This window comes from Podarcis tiliguerta (genome assembly GCF_965153285.1).
Source record: "Podarcis tiliguerta genome assembly, chromosome: 5".
Classification (NCBI taxonomy): Eukaryota; Metazoa; Chordata; class Lepidosauria; order Squamata; family Lacertidae; genus Podarcis; species Podarcis tiliguerta.
In genome coordinates, this window is record NC_139538.1 from 41,998,179 (window position 1) to 42,022,503 (window position 24,325).

The 24,325-nt window shown below is 46.3% G+C and overlaps 1 protein-coding gene and 1 long non-coding RNA gene across 3 annotated transcripts in view; one reads left to right on the forward strand and one right to left on the reverse strand.

The window, feature by feature from the left end:
- Positions 1-4,838: 4,838 nt before the first annotated feature.
- On the reverse strand, positions 4,839-18,132 carry LOC310679131. The gene is made up of 4 exons (XR_014512124.1): positions 18,061-18,132; positions 16,600-16,735; positions 15,605-15,681; positions 4,839-9,939 (listed from the first exon to the last, which is right to left on the reverse strand). It is a non-coding gene; the product is annotated as an uncharacterized lncRNA (long non-coding RNA).
- KCNIP2 (potassium voltage-gated channel interacting protein 2) overlaps positions 18,059-24,325 on the forward strand; it is a 104,670-nt gene continuing 98,403 nt past the window's right edge. The window contains exon 1 of one of the 2 annotated variants that reach the window (XM_083443890.1): positions 18,059-19,062. In XM_083443890.1, the coding sequence (XP_083300016.1) occupies positions 18,990-19,062 (73 nt within the window). In that variant the 5' untranslated portion in view covers positions 18,059-18,989. The remainder of the gene's footprint in view (positions 19,063-24,325) is intronic. The other variant, XM_083443893.1, reaches the window with a different exon arrangement.

The window sequence follows — 24,325 nt, forward strand, 5'->3', positions numbered from 1 at the left end:
CACTGGGTTTTTTCCCCAGCAGAACTCATGTGTTCACACAGCATAGTATTAGAGGCAGTGCATTAGGCCCAAGGCAAAACTTGGGTTTGATTATTTTGTTGACTGGCCTTCCTTTTATCCTGTCTGGAACCACAGCTGCCTCCCAGGCAGTGGTTTGTCCCTTGGGAGATATGGAAATTATGTCGCTGCTAGCAGAGGCCATAGAAAGAGAAAGAACTCAGAGCTGTGAATTAGTGATTCTAGATTAGTTAGCACAAATCTCTCTCCAGTGGGGTCTCCCTTATTCTGAGCCATGACCCCTGTCTGAGACAGCTGTAGCTTTTCATCTCTGCTAATTCCGCTTGGATTTTCCTCCATTCCTTCCACCTGATGCTGGCTCAGACTCTTTAGAGACAGGATATGTTTAGCGCTAATGAGGGAGACTAAGATGGGGCTTGTGGTGGAGAATTTCGACAGATCTATATGGAGCACTTGAATAAATTTTATAATGGTTAATTTATAGCTGTCTTTGCCATCAATTTAGCGGCCTCTGAGACTCTGGAGTTGCCAGGTCTTAAGTGGAGTGGCAGAAGCCAGAAGACAAATATTTTAACTGCATATAATGACCTAATCTTAGGAGGGAGGGGGTATGTACTACAAAACATGAAAGTGGATGTGCCTATTTTTTAAACTTATATGTGATCGAAGCAGTACTATTTTTCGGGTGGGGTGTGTGTGTGTGTGCCAGAACTCAACACGAATGTCTCCCTTGTTCTTTTATAATGGCAATGGTGCCCACCTGAGAGGTGCCAGAACTGAGTTCAGGTGAGTTCTGGCACCTCTTTTCTCCTAGGATGCTTGCATACAGAATATTTGCTCCCATATTTAGGGGGGCAAGATGCAGATGAGGGCAGGGCACCTATACCTATATAAATAATTGTGTGGAGGAGAGAATAACATGCAAACTGTACCTGTTGAAATTCTGTGCTCTGCATAACCATTAAAGGTGCAGGAACCGTGCCCTCATTTGCATCTTGGCCACCCTGCCCACCTTTGGTCTTGGTCTTTCAGTGCCCAGTTCTCCTCATCTGTAGGCGCCAATACTGAAGCCAGAGCCAGCAATATGTCAGACTTTAATAAAAATGGATGCTTTTAAATTCTAAACATTTAATTTTGGCAGCCAACCTCTTGCAAAGCTTTCAGAGCAATCTTGTTAATCTTTTAAGCAAAGCAAAAACAAGCATATCTCAGCACTTCTGTCTGGCTCTCAGGATCCCCCCCCCCCAACATCTCCTACCTCCTGGCTTCTGCTCCTGGAGCGTGCTCAATCCTGCTGCTGCAGCGTGCTTTGCCTGGAAAGTCTTAATTTGCCAAATGGACATTTGCTCACAGCTTGCCCTTAGTTAAAGGGTGGATTGAAGTGGGGCGATTGAAATCTCATAGCCATTAACAATGTCTATGAAGTGAACGTTCATAAAGCAGTGAGGGGGAGACCCCTGCAATATCCTTCCATTCTGAGCAGAATCTAAACTAAGAAAAGGATAAATTAGAGATGTTTTCAGTGGGCATATATAAATAGTTGCAAGCCAAGGAACTCTTGCTCTCAATTTTTAAAAAACTGCTATACACAAAGAGCATCCTAGAAACACTGTCCATGCTCGTTAGGGATTGTGCTGGTGATGCCACCCTCATTTTACCTATATGTTGGGCAGCCAATGAGATAATGATGTTCTACCACATGCCTCATCTCTCTCTCTCTCTCTCTCTCACACACACACACAAACACACACACACACACACACACTCTGACCACTCAAGTGCTCCCATTCCATCAGCTCCAGTGGCTCAGGCAGTAATGACTCTGCTACTTCCAGTCCCCAGGTATCTCCACAGGCAGTTCTAATCTTGTACTCCTCACAAACACTATTTCTGAGCACAGTATAAAAAGGAAAGTCCATGCAAAATAAGACATTTCAGCACTTTTCATAGAACCTCGGACCATGTCTGGCCAACCGGTACAGAAAACTACCTCCAAGCAGCCTTACAGCAGCTGAATGACCAGATGGCAGATTTTGCTGCATTTCCCCGAAATAAATTTCTGTCCCTAGCACCAGCAATCGTTTTAGTGTTCCAACAGCCCCTGGACTGCAAAGCGAAGTGGCCCAGAGGCACTATATGGTCCATTAATAGAACACCTAACAATGGCAACTTTCACCCATTTAAATCTGAAACGGCTCAATCACTGCATGAGAACTTAATATTTGCCAATTTTTCATCCTGGCAGGAATTGAATCTCTGTGGGCATCTGTTGATCATTCAGAAGCAGACTCTATAAATGTTTCCAATACAGAAGGCTTCCAGTTCTCTCTTTGCAGCCCTGAGGGAGTTTGTGAATGTTTTTGTAAAGGTTATGGCACACTTTGTCTAGCAAGAATTGAGTCTTTCCCAACCCAGTTTATATTCTTCTAGTCTTGTCCATGGGGCGGACAGAGAATAAAGGGATGTTCAAGCCTGTCTTAACCTGCCTCATGGACTAACTACATCTAGAGAGCTCTCTTCACTCTGTTGCAGTGATGAGAAATGCTGAATTCATGATGAAATTGGGTTATTGATGTTAACATCCAGATTTAGGTCACTGATGAGGACTTTAGGCAAATGTGGATCTTATAGTCTGTCGACCAGTAGGGGATGATTGTCTCACAAGAGTAATTGGTCCAGATTGCACACAGTTGTTTTCAGGGCTCCTCTTGCCTTCCGGCTTGAAACTGCAGCGCAAACATACCTACAGAGTTAGTTAATGAGGGATATTTGTGTATCACCATTTTGGTGTCTGTTCCCAGTCAGATGCAGACAACCACAGACTGTCTTCCTTAGTCTGAGTATTTTTGTGTGTGATGAAGCATCCTGGATTTAGGAGCCAGGAAAGAATTCTCACTCAAGTTCCTCAAAGCAGAGATAGGGAAGTGTGAATCCGAGAACTAAACTGGTGCAAACAGTACTTGGTTTAAAAATAAGTAAAGGCGCAGCACAAATACCTAGGAAAAGAAGATGTCCTCAACCTTAGCTGCTATTCCTGCACGCAACAGGAGGAAGGTTATTCCCAGGGGTTGTAGGGTGGGTCATTTCTCCCACCCATGTTAAAAAGAAGCAACAGAAAGAGAACCTGCTGGTCACAGGCCGAAATATGAACCAGTGATGCCCGGCTTGTTCTTTTTGGATGTCTGAATTTACCAGCTTAGATATTCTGAGTCCAGCAGGATATCATAATGTTTGTTTTACATTGGTGTGCATCTTAGTGCACTTGGGCATAATAGTCTTCTGTTTTTTATATATATAATTTTAACTTGTTAGGAATAAAGAGCTTTCTTCCAGGCTATATGGGCTTAGTATAGGAGCTAGAGGGAAGCTCCTTCTCCTGGATAAGCCCAACAATAAACACTGCCTGACCTCAGAATCCTTGAGAATTAAAGTCAGTGGGGAATACTTCAAATTTAGTGGAAGAAGGGGTATATGACCCTTGTGCCAAAAATCAGCTATTTGATTATTTTCACAAGGAATTCCCAACATTATCCTGCCTTCAGCTGCATGATATCTGCCATTGGTTTCTGCAAAGCAATGGATCTGCAACTCCCATCCTGCAAACTACTTGGGAAAGAAGCATTCTCTCCCAACCCTAAGAGAGCAGGTCCCTTTCCCATTTATTGCAGCCAGCTGCTATCAACTCGAATCTGCCTTCTCCCTAGCTGCCTTTTATCACCTCAATTAACATTTCCTTTATGGCAGCTTGTGAGTGTGGATAACTGTTCAATAGCCTTCTCCCAAGGCACACTATCCAGACTTCATATGCTCTGACGGAAGCTTACCTGGCATTCTGTCCTCATTACAGCCATTTCACACCCCATAAGTCACCATAGGGCACTAATGTGGCACATTCACACTGGAAAGGGCTCTCCTACAGTAGCATGTCTTGCTGTAAAATGTGTGTGCGCGCGCACTGTGCTACAGCACAATAGCAGTTCCAAGCGTTCTGGCTCTGGTTGGGCAGTTTATAAGCTATCCCAAGTGGTTGCTTACTATCTTGCAAGAAGCTTATTACCACACCACGGCTATACGGGAAAGCCTGCTGATCCATATCAAACGCATTCCACAAATGAGTACCTTAGGAAAACCATCACCAATCTTGCCTAGTTGTCAGGGTCTTCTGCCCAGATGGCTTTGAGTTCAGTATTAGAAGGGTATAATCCCTGATGACAGCCATTACCTTGTTTCTCTGTCATTGGAGCTGGTTCTCCCCAGTGTTCCTGTCCCAAGTCCTCATACACAAATGTTGAGGTGGCATGTCTGTGATTGGAGCAAGGCTGCACCACTTCAGATTGTACCACTCCATGATGATGGGTGGGCAAGGAGAGGGACTGGCTACTGCTGGCAGCAAGGAATAAGAGCAATTGCCACGATTCATCTGGCTTGGGTAGTTCTAGTGATCAGTGGGCCCTGGCAGCTGACCTGGGTTACGTATTTAATATACAGTGTGCACTTGTTCAGGGAAATGAGAATAGACAGAATAGAGGTCACCAACAATCCTCAGTATAGGATAGGTAACCTGTGGCCCTCCAGATATTGTTGGATTACAACCTGACATCCTTGAGCACTGGTCATGCTGGCTGGTGATGATGGGAGTTGGAGTCCAACAACCCCCGGAGGACCACAGGTTCTCCATCCTTGCCTTACGAGTTCCTTCTCAAGTAAATGCTTTTTAGGGTGAATTTTGCATCAAGGCCAGAGCTAGACTTCCTTCTTTAGGGACGAGGAGGCTGTAGGAAGTTTATACCTGTGCAAGGGGGAGAGAACATGATCGATACTGAGTCCAATGGCTTTTGAAATCAACAGCCAAAGCAATTCTATGCAAAAGAGTCAATTGCTGGCTCTTGAATCCTATATCTAGAATGGGGTGTAGATGCCTAGCAAATATTTAGACTGGCAGCAGGGCAAGATCTTAAACCTGCCGTGATCAAGCAAGTCATGTGACATGAAAGGAAGGAATGTCCCATGTAAACTATTAAAGGCACATCTGATTCCAGTTGTACAGCATGAAAAATAAATATATTTGAAATTTCTATGCCCTGCGGAAAAATGTTAGCCCTTTGATCTAAGCAGAGCATCTCGCCTGCATCAAAGGAACAGAGCACTTTGTCCTAGGGTACTTTGAGCCAACCCAGTTTCAACAGTGTTTGCGTCTAAGGTTTTGCTTCTGTGTTGTTGAGGTGTGCCAAAAGCACATGGGACCTGTTCCGTTTTTCAGAGTGGATGGGGAGTCTGAGGATTGTCTTCTGGCGGAGGTCTCTCATAACAACAACAACAACAACAAAACAACAATAACAAATTATTTATACCCCGCCCATCTGGCTGGGTTTCACCAGCCACTCTTAGACCTTATCTGTTTTTGTTTATGGTGTGCTTGCTTTGCCTCTATGATATTTGCTGGTTTTGGAGCCAGCTGCAGCACTGGGGGTCGGCCAAGTGGTATAGCTGAACCATATGGCGTGAAAGCATGGATAACATGACACCCTTCAACACAGTGACTTGCTGCCCTGCCTTGTCTGCAGGAAAACACACCCACACATAAAGCAGCACTTGGTGCATAAGGACCATGATGGATGGTGGGCCTCTAGCATGGAGATCCATCTGGGGTCAGCCTGGCACTTTTGCAGTTTTGTATTCACATTTCCTGCCTTAAAGCACCCTGTTGTCTAGCTGCAAGCTGCCATGTGGCATAACACATTTCACCGTGTTGGCATAAAACAAGACTGCCAGCCTTAGCTCAGAGCTCTCTGTGTCCCCGATTCACAGGTGGCCAGTTCCTCAAAGGGGGTGTGCAAGATTGCACTTCACAACATGGCAACAATGTAGAGCCATGTTCCATCTCCCTGCAGCCTTTGGCTCCTGTTGAACTATTACGGTAGCTTCCAGCAAAGCATTTTTCATACTTCTGGTTAGCAAGCTGCATTGATACACCTTTTGTGGGGTTGGGAAGTGGCAAAGCTGGGGGGGGGGGGCTCATTTGAATCTTGTCTCCATACAGAAGATGATTCCTGTTGCTTCTGCTGATGTGCATTCCACATCTATGCATATTTACACATGTTGGCCCCACTCATTTCAGTGGGACTTACTCCCTAGTAAATGCACATAGTGCTGTTGTGGGGATTCTTTTGCACCAACCCCCCTTCCCCCTTTGCAGAGCCTGCATATGCAGCATTGGGTACTAGAGAATTAATTCAGGCGCTCCATTTTGTTGATAAAAATGTGCCCTGTCTCAAATGGTTTATACTGGTCTCTCAGTCTTAGAGAATAATTCAAGCCCAGGCCATTCTAGAGACAAAGACAAATGCATTTCCCACCCTACCTTGCTAATCATTCTGGGCAGAGTTGTGCCACCTCAGGCCTTCAATTCATTTCCCTTAAACGCTTCCCTTCCTTTCTGATCTACCTAGTTGCTGATGAAGTGCAGCCTGGTTCAGGCTCCTTCTCCTTTGCCCCTCTAGGACTAATTGAATCAAGCGGATGGGAAGTGAATCCAATTGACTAGATTAAATGAGCTGGGCACAGATCTGGGAAGAAATCGGGGCCTTAGAAGCAGAGCAAAGGAGCACTTACTGTGGCTACAGCTCTTCCGCTGCCCCGTGAACTGCACCCCCCCCCCAGGTGCCATCACTTCACCACCCTTTGCCTTTTGCTTAACCTCTCATCCCTGGTCTTCCAGCAGCCCCTGCTGGGAAAGTGCAATGGCTCCCCGTCTCCTCAGACATTTCCCCCTTCACTCTCTTCTGTTGCGCGGAGCCTCCTTACTCTCCTAGGTAATTAGTGGTTAATTAGCCAAGCTGTCTGACTTTGGCATGGCCCCCTCCACTCACGCTTCCCTCACGCTGGGCCTCAGGGCTGTGAGTGTGTAATGAACTGCAGGCTGGGGAAGGCCCCAGCCACATTTGCTCATTTAATTTCTGCTGCATCAGCTTGTAAGCTTTGAGGCTCTTGCTGTGCTGGAGGGGGCCTGGGACCTCCAAGCTGTTAGGTTTAAGTTGCGCTCCGGGGAGCAAACGCTCTGGTGACAAGCACCAGCTAGGGCTAGAGGAGGCTGGAGAACACTGTCCTCTTCAATGCCAGCATTCCCAGACTGGCTTTCTCTCCCCGCTCCCCCACTCCTGCCACCAAGAAGAACTGTCCCTAGATACTTCCATACATCTGCTGGTGGTGGAGGGAAGAGCAGGTTTGTGAGTTCATAGAAGGATGAAACACACAGTCTCCATTTCCCTCTTTCCCTTCTGAAAGTGTGTGCAAACGCCTCTAGAAATAATGACATCTGAAATGGAAGGTTTTGCCTTTTTACACTGACATTCCTATCTGGTCCATGTTTAGGATCTCCCAAGGTTTGGGTGACATTTTTATCAGCTGCTTTGAAGATTGAGTGTGTGTGTTAAACACACTCTGGGTTGTTTAACCTTTTCCTCCAAACATCCATCTCCTGATGTAATTTTCCCCACACCCTGCCCCAAACTATTTTTAAAAGTCAGGAATGCCATCTGCACCTTTTCCTTTCCCCACCCCAATGCCTCACTACTTATGGAGATAATAACAATGGGGGGGGGGGGAGGGATTTACATAAGGGAAAGGACTAAAACCCTGTCCAGAGTAGCCACATGAGGGTGCTTATTTAGTTTTCTCCTTCTCCTTAACACACACTGTAATCCTAATCCCAGATCTCCCACATGCCAAAGTTACACAAGAACAGCCCTATGCTACCCCAGCTCCCTTGCTGATTTGGAAACTCAATACATTTGCTATCACCATCTTGCCACATTTTAAATCCCCGATAGGCTGCAATATTTGCCAGCAAACATGGAGTTCCTGTCCATGAAACTGACAAGTAATCTATAGACTGCCATTCATACTTAGCAGAGTTTTTTAAAACTCACCTATCCAGCCTTAAAGATTATTATACCAAGTAATATAGAAGCAGAGAACAGGAAATGAACCTCCATTCTTGAAATGCTTCCTGAATTGCGGAGGTGGCTGTGGCCTTCCTTGCAGAATGGGATGCCAATCTTGCTCATAGGTAGCAAGGTTTTAGGTTAAAATCAAACCAGGTATTATTGTTTATTAAATATGTATACTGCTCTTTATCTGAAGATCACAGGGCAGTTTACAATATAAAACAACAATATTCCCCACTTCAAAAAGAGGAAAAATTAATCATCGTAAAATCAAAATGGAACATCAACTGTCCAGGATTTAGATCATGGTGATTTCATATCCTGTGCTTGACTTTTCCCACAGTTAAGCCATAAGAAGGGAAATCTGCAATTAGCTAAAGGTGTGCTTAATAATGGTGATCAATGCTCTGTCTTTGCTTAATGAGCTGTTAAATTGCATCCCTGAGATAGATCACTAAGACCAGCCTGCCATTGTAGCTGGGAGGTGAGGTGCTGTGTTGCAATGGTGAGGGCATAGTGCTCTCATTCTAACACAGATACACCATGCTTTCCTCCTAGCAGGACTGAAAGGACTTGGTATCAATGTTCTTCATTTGCCCTCTTGATTTACAAAGTCCCAGCGTTTTGGTCCTGAAGGGTTACTATGAATATGGTCTCATAAGTTTCCCACTAGCCTCAAACACTGCAGCGAGACTGTATCTCCTGCTGCCATCGCCCACAGCCTGCTTTTATATCCAGGTGATTTTAAAGACCTCCTAAGTGCACAACAAGCAACCCAATTGCTTTCGAGCTCAGGTTGATTCAGCCTTCCAGCTGCAAGCTTTGAACATAATGCTCTTGTAAGATATGCTGGTCTATTATTGAGGTGTATGTGATGGATTTGTTATCTGATCTGTACCAGCATTTGAATAAGCACTCTTTCACAGCTGCTTTTGTTTTAATACAGCCAAACAACAGCAACAAGTGATGGAAGATGTATATAACTGCATGCTGTATCTATTTTGGCTATGTTTGCTAATACATCAAGGCTGTTGGAGTCCATTCTTTTTGTGTCTAAGCCTTTGTGAAATGCTCCAGGCCAGAGTAAATCAAGTAGCCACTGGAGGTTTAGCACTGAGGTGAAAGCTATTTCAGACAATGCAGGTATGACTCAAAGCAGCTTGACGTCCTGTAAAGAAGTCACTAAACAGGAACGATTATGTCATCTTAAAAAATGGTCTTTATTTCTTAAATTCAAACATATGCATGCTACACTCCCTGCTATTGATCTTGTAACAAACTGAAAGAAATGCATCGAGGAAGAGTTGGTTTTGTGCACAGGGCAATTAACCAGAACAAGTAAGAACTACCATCTCCAACAAACCAAATGGAAGGTGTACTCAAATGGGTATGTACTTTTTTTTTTTTGGTGCCAGGAAGAATGAATTATTCCCGGGGGGGGGGGGAGGGGCAGTTCACACATGCATGAACATCACTTGATGACATGCAACTGACAAGTCTTGTCTATGCTTGCAGCAGAGTGAGCTGCTTGAGTTCTGAGGTTACATAATGGATTTTACCACTTCCAACTAGGGCTGAGGAAGGAAACCACTTTGATGTTCAAAAGAAATAAATCCCTGCAAATAGCAAAGTATGAAGCAGGCTACACCAAAAGCTTTATTCCTGCCATGTTACATGTTTGTATGTGTTTGTCTATATGTCTTTACTGTTTATATGGAGGAGTGTGGGGTTTTGCCTGGAGGAGACCTGAAATTGCACCCAAACCACCACCACACCCGCAGTGTGAAATGGTGCAGTCTGTCACTGTCACAGGATTCCAGTTCTAAATATATGAACCTACTCTATTGAAAAGTATTAAGTTTTTAGATGATGTCAGGGGCTTGATCTGTGGTGGCTTTTGCAGAAGTTTGTAACCTCTGAGAAGATGCTCCCAGACAGTCTCTCTCTAAGGTATTTCCTTTCAAGAGGCACTCGACTCTGGTTTTAACTATATCCTTGATTCACCAGAAGAGCACAAAGTCTGATTCCTGAGGTCCCCCAACTGGTTCAGGGAGAACATCTGAGAAGCAGCTCTTGAGAAGCACTGAGCTCCTGTTTCCACCTTAGCACCCACAGTTCTTCCCCAAAAGCCATGCTGGTACCTTAGCAGATGAAGAGGCTGCATTCATGAGAGTTGCTCATGCTACAGAAAGTTGAGTGTTGCATCTAGTAATCAAATTGTGCTGTTTTTGTTTTATTTCTGTTCTCTATAATTTACTGTTCTCATCTCACATGAATACTGCCCATCTCATGTCTGCTGCAGACTTGCCTGTACACCTCATGCCCCATTAAATCAATATGGTTCTAGTCTATAGGGTGCCAGAACACTTTTTGCCTTCCTTCGGCTCACAGAGCTGCTTTCTGGGAAGTTCTATGAGGTATACTTATAGTTACCTATGTAGAGCTTGCCTGGCATCTCCCTAAGCCAGGGAGCAATTACCCAAAAAGCTTTGATTAACTCTTATTTGACAGCAATTGAGAAAAATAACCTTGGCCAGAAGAGTTTTTGGCACCGATTATTTAACCTGACATCATGTGTCCTGTTGGCAGACCCTGAGAGGCAATATCCATCTGGAACCACTTACGTTATTCATTGTTTCTTACATTTGTTTTTAATTTGCCCTTATTTGACTCTGGCTGTGACCACCTAGCTGACTGCAGTATACACACTCCATCCCTTTTTCCTGGGCTCAGGTTTTACACTCTGCTTACAAACAAACAAAAACCAACCAACCAACCAAAGGATGGAAGACAACAGAGGATGGCAGTCAACTCTTCCCATCACAGTCTATAAATCGACCCCTCCCGCAGAGCCCCAGGCCAACAGCCAGCTGCTCAATCCCAAGATTTCCCCCAGCTTTTGAGGGCTGAACAGAATGGGACTATAATATCTCCTCCAGCAAGTGGTGGCTAGAGAGAAGCTTTTCCTCCCTCTTTCATAATACTAGACCCCCAGAGTCACCTAATGAAACTGAATGGTAGACCAGACAAGAGGACTACAAGACTGTGGTTACAGCCACCAATTTGTATAGCTTTAACATGGGATTAGATAAATTCATGGTGGACAAGGCTATCAATGGCTGAGAGTCACAATGGTTGTCTAATACCTCTAGGATGAGAGGCAACATGGAGACGGGAGAGGGCTATTGTCCTTGTGTCCTGCTTGTGGACATCTGGCTGACTGCTGTGTGAAAACAGCACACTGGACTAGATAAGCTTTTGGGTTGATCCAACAAGACTACTCATGTTCTTATGGACTCTGGGATCAACACAGGTTGTTTATAAGGTGCAGTTCTGTCCTCTGTGACCAGTGTGGGCTGCATTGCTAGGTTGAACTATTGGAGATGATGAAATTCCATGATTGTATGGGTCAACTTGGGTCAATAATAACAACAGTAGCATTGGCAGAACATTTCACTGTCTGCAAAGTGTTTCACATATATGTAGACCTTTTAGAAGAAAAAAAATCCCAAAAAGTGAGTGGTTTTATCCTCATATTGCAGTGGGGGATTAAGGCTGAGAGCCAAACTTGATGTGACATTATTTTGCCATGGGCTTAAAAAAAAAAAGCTGGTGTGGAGGAGGGAGGCTTCAAGCTTTGGCCCCCACTCTGAATGGAATGATTCCACACCTGCTATCTACAATGACAGGAAAGCTCCCACTGGTAACAAGAACCTGTGGTTTTGAGTTCAGTGCCAGGACTCAGCACCAGTCCCCTGAATATATGCAGAATTTAATTTCAGCCAGGTGTCACAAAGGTTTAAAATCTGGAAGCTGTCTTCAATGCCTGCGAATCTGCCTTCATTATGTAATACTCTGTGTCTAACTAGAACGAGTTCCAAGTTTATTAAAGAGAAGAAGGTGGGAAGCGTAAGAGAAAATGAAACAAGCTGCACAATACACAAAAGTAAAATGCACCTACAAGTCTAATATTAGACAGGCAGGAGCTTAACTTCCAGCACTGTAACTCCTAAGGGGCCACAGCAGCATATTAGAAATTCAAACTAAGTAAAGCAATGTAGTTCACTCTTTAAAAAAAAAGCTCTGCAGAAAAGTGGGAAACCACTTAGATCTTACAACTCATGAACAAATCAAAAGAGGGAGGGAAGCTAAATTTCAACATTTTTGGCCATGGCCAGAGCAGGATACTGAACTAGAGGAGCCACTGGTCTGATCCAGCAGGCTCTCCTTATGTTCTGAAAGCAACTGGCACATATATATATATTTGGAACTCTCTATGGACTGAGTAGAAAACAGGATTTCTCTTTGCACTATGTACCCCACTGTACCATCATCACATTAGAGATCTTGGTGTGCTGGTAATTGGTAGCTGGCCCCCTCCCCACATTTTTCTATTCACATTAGCTGAAAGATGGGCTGTGGATTGGACTCTGGCAGAGATTCCCTCTTTGTTTGACACCTTTCAAGAGAAATACTTACCACAGGCTCTTTGATAGACTATCAAAGGAAATTGTTCCTCTTTGTAACAGCTAAAAAGCCAAGCTAGATAAAGTGTACATTTTGGCATTTTTTTAAAAAAATTGTGGTGGGATAGAGAATGTCATTCTGGAGATAGGAGTACTGTACTGTACTATATAAAAAGAGAAAAACAGCTACTGTATCAGAGTTTGGGAATTTGGTGAGGTATAGTTACAGTATAAGGGATGCGGGTGGCACTGTGGGTTAAACCACAGAGCCTAGGACTTGCCGATCAGAAGGTCGGCGGTTCGAATCCCCGCGACGGAGTGAGCTCCCATTGCTCGGTCCCTGCTCCTGCCAACCTAGCAGTTCGAAAGCACATCAAAGTGCAAGTAGATAAATAGGTACCACTCCAGCGGGAAGGTAAACGGCGTTTCCGTGTGCTGCTCTGGTTCGCCAGAAGCGGCTTAGTCATGCTGGCCACATGACCTGGAAGCTGTCTGCGGACAAACGCCGGCTCCCTTGGCCAATAAAGTGAGATGAGCGCCGCAACCCCAGAGTCAGCCACAACTGGTCCTGATGGTCAGGGGTCCCTTTACCTTTACCTTTAGTTACAGTATATCCTTGCCCTTGAATCACTTGAATATACCTGGGCAGTTATATTTCTACAAGGGCTGACATTGATGCAGAAATCCAGCATCGCCTGAGCTCTGCGAGTGTGGCTTTCTCCCTGTTGAAGTGCAGCGTGTTTGAGGACCGGGACATTCATAGGGAAACCAAAATGCTTGTTTACAAAGCTATTGTACCCTTGAACCATGGAACACTGCTAAGATGCAAGCCTTTAAAGTAAAAAATGAAATATATATTGAAAGTGCATTTAGTCATAGGTTAGAATTTGTGTTTTTATATTATTTCAAACCAGTATTGATTCCTTCATCCTTACCAACTCCATACATTTTTTAAATAAACCAAATTGGATTTGGTTTGGGCTCTATGATCCTATTGAATCTTTACCACTTCTGACAGATCTCCTAAAGGTGTGGGCTCAGCATGTGCTCTTTGCTGCAGGGGGAAACTGGCAGGGCTAGCAGCATCCCTAGAAGAGAAAAGGCAGCCTTCTGCCTTCCAAATAAAATGGAAGCTTTTGTCGAGCTCCCATACGTCTGGGTTTCCCTGGACATTACTGGGATTTCTAAGGCAGAATTGACATCGGGGGGGGGGGGGGAATTTCCCAAAGGCAGCACTTTGTCCTGGATCTTAGGCAAGTCAATTGAAATTTTTTTTTTTTTTTGCGTTTTTGTAAAAGAAAAAAAAGGCTAAACAACCTTGGAGTTTTTTTTTTAAATCCCCAACAAGTTCAGTGGTTTTCTTTAAAAATAAACCAGCTCAACAACATTCAGGATATCCTGGTTTTTAGTTTTTGATATATGGCAACCCTAGCTTTTGCCATTTTTGCATATGGCAACTTGCACCAAGGGGACATGAACCACAGCCTCTCTTGATTTGCCCTGGTACTTCAGGGCAAAGGAATCTGTCCTACTGTGAGTGTTCCCTTTCTTGTGCCAGTGGGATTAGCTCAATGGCTTATTGATCAGTTTTCCCCCTTCTTGGCTGCAAGGTTCTCCAAGAGAAGGGCAGCTGCTTTGTCCCTAGTGTGCAGCCCTGTTATGGAACAGTCATGGACACCCTCTGAGCCTATATATCTATCTCTATATCTATATCTATATCTATATCTATATCTATATCTATATCTACCTATCTACTTAAAATACCTTCAGAGTTCTCACCCTGTCAGTGACGGCCACTCTATTCTGACATGCCCTCGCCCTCTGGTCTTGTGGTGCCTTCCAAATAACTCTGCTGAAGTCCTTGGTTCAAACTGACCCCCTCCTACCACGTCACTGATTCCCCCTGTGAGCACAGGCAAGAGCTTTTTCTTGTCCCCCTCTTGCTTCAACTTTGCAAACAAGTTGAATCAGAGTCAGGTTGCCTCCCCATTTCTCTCTCTTTCTCTTCAGCAATTAATTTGTGGAAGGAGCTGCATCATTTTCTCCCACTGCCTCCTAAGCGAAATGTGTGTCTCATTTGCTGTGGGAATGCTGAACGCTGTATTCGGTATTTAGAGCACGAGCAAGGAAAACCTCAAATTAATAACCCTCCCACTCACTATCGGAGTGAATGGGGGTGGAGGAGAGGGAGGGAGGGCTGCATGCAAGCAGGAGAAATGATTAGAAAGAGATTTTCTATCAAGGCAAGAGCTCAAGAAGAGGGAGAAGGAAAGCTGGGAGCCACAAGAGCAAGAGGTGATCTCCTTCCTGGCTCCTGGGTCTGTGTGTGGGCACCACTTGCTCTGCAACGTAGGGGGCTGCAGGAGGTGTTACTGCTCTTCAGAGGACAACCTGGAGTCAAGGTAGCCTACGTCACCCAGGCTTTTTGAACGAGAAAAGGTGAAATAGCCAGCGGTCTTCTTTTGATTGGTCCTAGGGGTGTGAGAATACTAGGCATATTTCTCCTTTGCCTTGAACATGGTGAGAAAGGCGCCAAGATAGTGTTTTCTCCAGAGACTCTATATGCAAGAAAGTTCCAGGGAAAGGGAATGGGGAGGAGTAGGACAGAGAGCACTTGCCAAGGGCAGTGAAACTCTCATGGGGAGAGACACCTCTAGGAGAATAAAGGACCTAGAAGCAGCAGCAATGGATTGCCCTTCCTCCAGACTCTGGGCCCGTGTAAGACCATCTTACCTGGGCTGCCCTTTGGGGCTTGGGGTTAAGTCAGGGAAGGATAGGGAAATCAGCTGGTTTTGAGAAAGTGTTCTGTCAGAGCAAGCTTCTCATCCCCATGTGCAAGTCTGGAGGTTCTCCTAACCTCCCTGAGCCAATTTTGGGGAGTAGGTAGCCCCACTATACTAGTAGAAGTCCTTCTATGGGCATGGGCTTCCACCAGCAAAACTGGTTACTGAATTCTGCCATTATGAATCCCTTTTGGGGTGAGGCAATTTGGTACCTTTGCTTCTTCTATCTGCAGTTGCCTGGGAAATTCCAGTGTGGAGTTTTTCTTTTTCTTTAAAGTGAATCATTGGAGACTGGAACTCTCAAGCAAGATGAATTGGAGTTCAAATATTAATCACAGGAAATAAATACTATAATCCCAATTGATCTGTTCATTTGATAAATGGCACTCACCTCAGTCTCCCATGTGTGCGCCCTCCAGACAGACTGCTGTCAATCTGGTGTCAGCTGCTCTCTGTGTGACACTCCATCTATCAGATGAAATTAACAATGACATTTCTCAAGTTTTCCCTAGTCAGTTTCTCTTTCCCTCTCCCCCTCCCCGCCCCCCGTGTTTGCCTTCTCTCTCTGCACGGGGAAGGCAGCACCCTTCACAGAAAGCTTACTTTTAAAAAAGCGGGGGAGGATGCTGATAATTTGAGATCCAGGCATTTCTCGAGGAGCTGTGATATGCACATACTCTGGCAACTCCCTTCCTTGCTACAGCAGGCTTAATGCAACTCTTGCACATTCACACATGTTCCCGATACCTTCTTTTTGCCGTTCTGTATTGGTGTTATACAGTCTTGCATTGTGGTGTCACTGAGGGCTCCTGTAACTTGCAGAGACCCCACGTCTATTAGGCACAGGATATCTGGAGTATCCTGAAAAACATAACTGAGACCCGAGGACCTGGAACTCTAGGCAAAAAGGCTGAGCAAAATTGCTGCCAGGCCCCTTTTCTCCCCAGTCTCTTGGAGAAAACAGAACAGGAAGATGGTCCGATAAAGTTTACTGCTTGATCGAGCACATCAATGTGGCAGCTCTCTCCTCAACCACGATAGCAAAACTCTAATAATAAATGAAATAATCAACAGTTAGCTGCTCGTGAATGGCCCCCCAAAATCTGCATCCTTTCCCTGCAGATCAGCCCTGTCAATCAGCTTCCCACTTTCTCTGCCAGCTCACACTTGTGGTTCCTGCTTGGTATTGAGAAAAGCACTTTCTGAATTGCTTATGGACAGCAGTCCACAAGTCCCAAGGCTGGGGCTATCACTCTCTCTGTGCCCCTCTGGACTGTCGAGTGCAAGGCCAGAGGGCACCCCCCCCCCACAAAAAAACCCTTATCCCTGACCAAAGGTATTTCAAGCAGCCCATTTCCCTGATGAGCACAGGCTGCCCATACTCACTTGGAAGAATTTCAGGTGGCATTTGCTTCAGGGAAATGAATCTTCACATCCATTACAGGGCACAATGAGAACCCGCCACCAGCTCCAGGTCTCCAAAGGTCTGTAGCTTTCTTATGCTCTTTGGAAAATAAAGCACCTCAGGAAGGGGAAACTCTAATTAGTCTTGTCCCCTTCCTTTTGCTTCGCACACGATAGTGCTCAATAATTACGTGGAATGTTAGCTCCTCCAGATGGGTGTGGCTTGGGGGTGTTTCACAAATCTTTAATAAAATGAATGAACTGTTTACTTCCTCTGGAGGATGTATATGTATATACTCTGGAGATGTACAAACTCCAAATTCCTCTTGCAGAGAAAATGGGCAAGAACAGAGAAGGACATATTGATTGGAGCAGCCCATGTCATCCTGAGCCAGCTCTGCCAGTGCTGAATATAGGTATTGTAATTAAGGAAATTATTTGACATCGGGGAGGCGAGGCAAAGGAGCAACAGCAGTCATGGAAGTACTGATGGGGGGGTGTATTTAACTCTATAGAGGTGTGGCTCCCCCACGCCACCTGTTGGCCACCATGGAACAGTTCAGTTTCTCCACGGTGGTATCGTAGACTGGAATCAATTTGGCTGGCGTTTTAGCAATACAGCAGAGACCAGAATATGAGCAGTACTCATTAATTAAGATTAATGGTGTGGGTCGAGGAAAGTGAAGAAGATGCGTTATCTGCATTTCCAGGCTTCACGGAAAGATGCCCTCTTTTTTAAAAAAAACACCAAAATTTTCCTAGCATTTTTTGTTTTAAGAAAAACATGAGAATTACCGAAAGGAACAACCAAGAAGCCAAGAGTGAGATGGTCTATATGGCAATCTAGCCAAGAAGCTGTTACTTGCATATAAATCTCCTTTCCAACTTACCGGGATATGCCCTGCAACTTATTCCTGGACCACTGTGATGCATTTTCTTTTGTGGCAACCCTGGGCCAGCAGAGTCCAGCGTCCCTTGCTGTAAACATGCTCTGGTCTCTATAAAGGTCCTCATTAGTCAAGTGAATGGGTATTGGACCAGGACAGGCTGCAATCCATCTAGAGCGCACTGCTGGAACGAAATACATCGTGCTGTGATACCTCTGATCCAGCATCTGAAATCCATCCCAGGCAAGTGTTCTCTTAGCTTAGCTACTGGCTCTCTGACAGCTGCCCGCTGTCTGGCTATTGGGCCTCCTCAGTGAGGAACTTCCTTTAGTCAGCGTGTCCCATATATCCCTACCACCAGCCTTTCTAGCTGGTCTTAGGACCTGGCTAGCTCCTGCGCTCTTAGAGGATGCAACAGGCAGAATTCAACCGGTGAAGCTCTCCCACCTTGGGCTTTATTATTTTTTCATAACAACGGAGCCAGTTTTTTTAAAGAGAGGTGGAAGTGGCAACCCCACCCCAAGGACTGGTTCCTTCTAAGACCTCGGAGTCCCACCTGCTCCTCTGAAAGCCTTCTGGAGCGGATTGTACTGGCGAGGGCCGTCGGCGAAGCGTGCGCACGTGCGGCGCTACGCAGCGCGCGCTGGGCGCAGGGAGGCGCCTTCGGAACGGCGAAGTCTCAGCGGGGGGCCCCATTCTCGGCCTCTGCGAGCGCAGGTGGACGGGCTTGATTTGCATAGTACCCGGCTGGAACTCTCCCCTTTTGCTCGCGGCTCCTCTGCTCCAGGATCTCCGCGCGAGGCCTGGTGGGCGGGTGCGCGCCTCGCCTGCCCCCGAGGGGGCGGTCTCCCTGCACGCCTTCGCTCTGAAACTGTGGGAGGGCGTCGAGGAAGCGACCTCGCGACGCGGGCGCGCGTATTTGTGTACCGGCGCACGTGTCTCCCGGCCTCAGGAGACACGTGTCTAACTGACCCCCCCCCCCCCCCACTTTTTTTCATACCTCAGTTTCCTAGCCGGCGTGCACGATAGAAAACCCCACCCTCCCCTCCCGGGAAAGAGAGTGTTAGTTCCAGCGTGAAGCGCCACCCTCGGCGTGGGGCGGTACAGAAGACGGGAAGGACCAGGCGCGGAGTCTCGCTCGCCTCAGGGGAGGCAATCTCTTTCCCCCTTAACCCGGTGTAGAAGCCCGCCCGTGTGAACGGGAGGAAAGCGGCTGTGCGCAGAAGCTGGCGGGGGAGGTGGAGAAGGCAGTCGGAGGAGGAGGAGGGGAGAGAGCGGGCGCTCGCTTCTCCTGTTGCCGGGGAGCTGGACGCCGCTTGCCCCGGCCCCGCGCCCCGCCGGGAGGATCTGCCGAGGGCGCCGGGGGGAAGGAGGGGAGGGAGGAGCTGGATCCCGGGCGCCGGAGAGGAGGACAGCTAGGCGAGAGGAGGCACGCAGTCGGTGCCCGTCCCGTCCCAGCGCCCCGGGGCGTCTCCGCTCCGCAAGATGCGCGGCAAGGATAGGAAAGAGAGCCTCTCCGACTCCCGCGACCTCGACGGTTCTTACGACCAACTAACCGGTGAGTTCCTCCCGGGCTGGCAGGGCGCTCGGCTCGGGGGCGCTGCGGGAAAGGGTAGCATCCCTCTAGCGGCAGACTACCTGGAGCAGGGTAGAGGTCCCGGGTCTAAAATGTTCCGGCTGAACTTCACACACGCACCAGTGGCCCTTTGTGCGCCCTCCCCACTCTCTTGGGCGACCTGCAGTCCCTGTGCAAACTTCCACTTAGCCAAAGTGGGCGCTTGCTCGATGTCGACTTCGTCCCTTGAAATCTGGCCCCGTGGCTTACCTAGGGGGCACCTGGAGCATGTTGGCTGGAAGTGTGTGTGTGTGTGTGTTTGTGTGTGGTGTGTGGTGTGTGTGGTACATGCTGGAGAAATGAGTCTTCTTTATTCAGCGTTGGAAGATGCACCTTGCTCCAGACAATCAGAACTATTTGCTGCCTGGATTAGGTGTGGTGCCCCCTTTGCAAAACTAAAGGGAATTCTTGATGAACAGTCTCTCCCAACTCCCGTGTCCAAGTCAAGGCAACCTGAGTGAATGGACGGACCCACCTGAGAAAGGCAAGTGAGCACCTGGAAGATAACACAGAAGGGGGTTCATTTAACTCCCTTTGCCTACTCCAGACACCAAGGTAAAGCATCAAGATGCATCTCAGGTGTGTCTGGCTTACTAAGGGAAGGCATGCCCCCTGGGGCCTTCGTGGTTTCCCCACACCTGGAAAAGGGCCTAGTAGATAAGGAACCCCTTGCACAGGGGACTAGCAAAATCCCTCCAGAGCCCTGTAGCTCTCCATGGTGCTGGTTTTTGTCAAAGGCACTGGGTCCTCTGCTATAGCTGAGTAGTCCAATTTTCGCTGCGCCTGTTGCCCCTAAATGTCATTTAAGCAATTCAGTGCCTGCAAAATGGGCTCTTCACCCGCAGAGATGTGATGAAAGGAGATATTTTGAGCTGAGTAGGAATTCAAAGCCCACACAACTTTCCCATTTCTCCAGTGACTTTAGCACGTCCATATGGATTTAAAATCAAAATCAAGTTAAAAATAGAGTGCCTCCCAGGCTGCAACCTTTGATTGCCGAGCCTGCTGGGGAGACGCAAGCATTGTGCTGCTAATTCTCTGCTGTCCAGGTAACAGCCTTGATTTCACAGTACCCTGTTCAGCAGGCAGATTTCCGTGTGCTCTTTTCATATGAAGGAAAGCGAGACACAGTTAGAAGCAGGAAATCTGTGCTTTCCAAAGTGAGCTCTGCTTCACAATTACTAGTGAAAATGAGTAATGCCTCTCCATTGTTGTTGCTGTTTCTGGATGTCATCATGGATTCATTCTCTGTCTCCTCATTTACAATTGGACAGAATTCTCTCTTGGAACTAAACTTCACGTATAAAGCTGCTGCAAAGGAAATAGGGGGTTATTCAATTCCGTTTTACTCAAAGGAATGAACATTACAGCACTAAGCTTGGATCATTTATTTCAGTGGGTCTACTCTGAGTACAACTTAGTTGAATACCACCCAGTATGTTTTGGTTTTTAAAGGGATTTGTCCGATGAATAGGTTTTGTCTTTTAAGTCAGTTGGTGTACTTGCTTCTGGTAGGTTAGGATCAGATCCTGCCCCTTCCATCTCAGTCACTTATGCTGCCCCATCGTTTTCAGGTGCAACTTCATATTTCCTGCCTCATTTTAGGTCAACTGTCTCTTTGCCCCCACCCCACAGATCCTCTGTCACCAACTCCCTTGAGTCATTCATCCCCATCTTTGTAGTCTCTTCCCAGACACAGCTGCTGTATGTCTCCTCGGTAGGCAGTTAGTCAGAAGACTAAACAAGAAATGAAGGGAACAGAACACTTGCGATGGAGCTAGTCAAACCATGTGGCTGAAGATCACATAGAGCTACTGTCACCTGCACTGAACGTGCAGCAAAATATGACCTCCCAGTAGACTTGCAAAGAAAGCGCAGTGGGGGCTGAGTTCTCCTTGCCTGACAGTGCTGTGCTGGCACCGTCCCTTTATCCGCAGGGTGCCTCTGCAGACATCATGCGGGGCAGTGATGGGGACAAAAGGCAGGTCTGTTTGCTTCACTAGATTCAGGTCAGGGCTGCTGTGCAAGTCCACATTGTGACCTGACATACCCTGGTTTAACCATCTTTTCAAAGTTTTCTTAGGAATGTAATGAAGCACAATGTTGGCCGTGTGTAGAGAATTCACTAGGCCGGATCAAAACAGGCTGAAGTCATTAAAAAGTTACCTTGTGTTGATGAGCATGCTAAGGATGGTTGTGTGAACTGGCACATAGTGAGAAGGCAAATAAAGTGCCTGGGCTTATCCACGCCTTTTCTTGTCCCATTGCCTTCCCTTTAGCGCTCTTTGACTACTCATTGGTGCTCAATTCAGCAAATGTCAGTTTGTTCTGATTTAAAGCTAAAGAGTGACTTTTCCCTGGGAAAGGAGCAGGGCAAGGGGAAAATTGCTCAGTCCTGTGCTTTCTAGGCATGGGGCAAGCGCAAGTGTGGATGTGCCCTCGGTGTCTGTGTGTGCACAGTGCTTCCAGACACACCTCATTCTGGAAGTGCCTGTTCAGGATAGCCTTAGCTATCCTGAACAGAATGACTTTGGCATTGAGAGTACCTAAAAAGCATCACGATGTTCTGGCCAAGGATTGTATTCACATTCATCACTGTGCCTGTGGCACCGAGCAAGATATTATTGGAATGCCAATAAAAATGCAATACACTTTCAGTGCTGCTTCTGGCTAACTCAGCAACAACCCTACAATAATCTGGCTAGACCCTTTACTTGGTCCAATCTCATCTCCAAGTCATGCAGGTTTTACTTTCCTAGAAGAAACCACAGAATGGTTAAGCTATCACTTTGAGGTTGTCATACGAGAAGTTGGTCCACAGTGGGTACATATCTGACCCATCAGCTGTATCCAGCTGTATCCACCCCTGAGTTATAGAGTGCCCTCTTATTTCTTAGCCGTTGGTTGCTATTCTAAAATTGTAGTCTTAAAACATTGGAAAGCAACTGTGCACAAGCAGCCTTCTCATTTCTGTGCAACTGTTTGTAATGCAGATCTGAACAACTTTCAGAATGCCACTGCCACCACCACAATTCTTGATGAGTACTTTGCAGTGGGGTGAAGAACATGAGTTTAGACTCTTCTGTTTAGTGTCTGCACAAGTGGGTGTCCAGTTTGGTTGCTTTCCACATTGCTATCCACCATTGCCACCTGGAAATCAAAACCCTATAAAAAGCACCTGGAGCCATCACAAATGCTACAAGTTGCTGCTGTGTGTGAGGAAGAGGGTGAATTCTGGGCACCTCAATGTGACAGAAGTGTAGGAATATAGGAAGCTGCTTTATAGTGAGCCGGACTATTTGCCCGTCTAGCTCTGTGCTACCAGCACTAATGTGCAGTGGCTCTCTAGGGTTTCAGACAGGGGACATTTCCAATCCTATCCTACCTTGGGATTAAACCTGGGGTCTTCTTCCTTCAAAGCAGATGCCCTGTCACTGAGCTACGACCCATTCTTCCGTCGTACAAATCTGAACTTGAAAATGAAGTATTAGACCCTTGCTTTTGCTGTTATTCTGATCTGTTCCACTGTTGTAGCCACCCGTATCTCGGCCAAGTTGTACTTGGAGTAGGCCCATTGAAATGAAGTCAGGACCAATAATTTTCATGGGTCTGCTCTGAGGAAAACCTTGTTGAATTCTACCCAATAGGTTTAACAAGAGATGGTGGCAATATGACAGAGGCATCATTGACTGCGGCATACATGTATTTCTTTCGTCTCACTATGGTTCTGGTGAAATGAGTCCTGCAGCTTCTTGAAGCACTGTAAATACATGTGAAACGTCTTCAATCATAAACGACAGCAAAGCACAATCTCCCACCCCACTCAGTTTGTAAAGTCTTCTCCAATCAAGTGTCTTCCAGATGTTTTGTACAACAATGATCATCCCATCAGCTGTGCTAACTAGAACTGAGGAAACTCATAGCCCAAAATATCTGTAGGATACCCAGTTGAAGAAGGTTGGAGTATGCTATGGGCAGATGTGGCCCTCTCATGCGGCTTTACATTTCCGCTAAAACCATTGGCTGGCTTTGCCTCATTACGCCCCCAGCAGGGACCACAAACACTTTGTGACTGGTTCTAACCACACTGCACTGTTTGTGATATATTTCACAACTCACAAGGTGCCTCTTGTGAAATAGGCAGAAATGTGAAATACCAATTGGAGATTAATCCCAAGTTCTGGTGGTTCATGATTTTAAAACATCAGACCTGCCAGGGATAAAGATGTAGTTGGTCGCCCATTCTTGGTAGCACCTACTTTCTGGTCACCATTTTGCCTCAGCCATACCTTGCTTCCCCCTGAGCCTCCATCCAGTAGGCTTCTCCTCGCATATCCTTTGCCATGTTGTTGACGCAGAACAGCTGTTGTGCTCAACCCCAGAGACAGCTGCATTTTGGCAGCGGGTGAATGATCACTATAGAAACAGCCTACATTGTGCTTTGGGACCCTGTCAAGGCATAAATTTACTTCACTCCATTACAGTGACAGGTAAAGAACTGCAGTAACTCATATTGCCTCTTCCAAGCCACCTACTGGGGAATGCCAAGCATATTAATGTATATGATCGCAAAGTAGCATCTGGCTTGATCCCCCTACAGCCCACAGAGGGGTTGTGATTAAAAACCCTTTCAGCATGAAATGTAAGGCCACGCAGGCAGCCTGGTCCTGTCAGTGTGAGGGAGGAGAAAGCGAGGTGTGATGATCACCCTCAACTATTTGTCTGCCTGGGGAAAAGACAACGGAGGCTATGGTATTTTAACAACTTTTGGCATTTCATGTGCTGTGTGGCTACCAGCGAGCTTTAAGCCCTGTAGGAGGCAACAGTATGAGCCAGAATTCTTTTCTTATCTATCCAAATAGCACACGTTGACGTCTCCCCTCTTTTTTCTACAGAAAACAGCTTATTGTCTGGCCTAAATATAAGAGATCTGGTTGTTGTGCATACAGTATACTTAAGCAGCACGTAAGATGTGTGTGCATGCGTGCGGTAGAGGATGATTGTGTGTGTTACTGGTTATGTAGCAAGTGGTGTGTGTATGAGGCACAATTAGTGTGTGTGTGGAGGTGCCCCCCCTTACATTCCCCCCATCTTACCCCACCCCCTTCCAGAGTTCTTTTGCTTATGCTGACACTCTGATACAGATTTTGCTGCTGGATTTTGACACCCTGTTTGTCTTTGTTAACATAAAATCTTGTAAATGTCT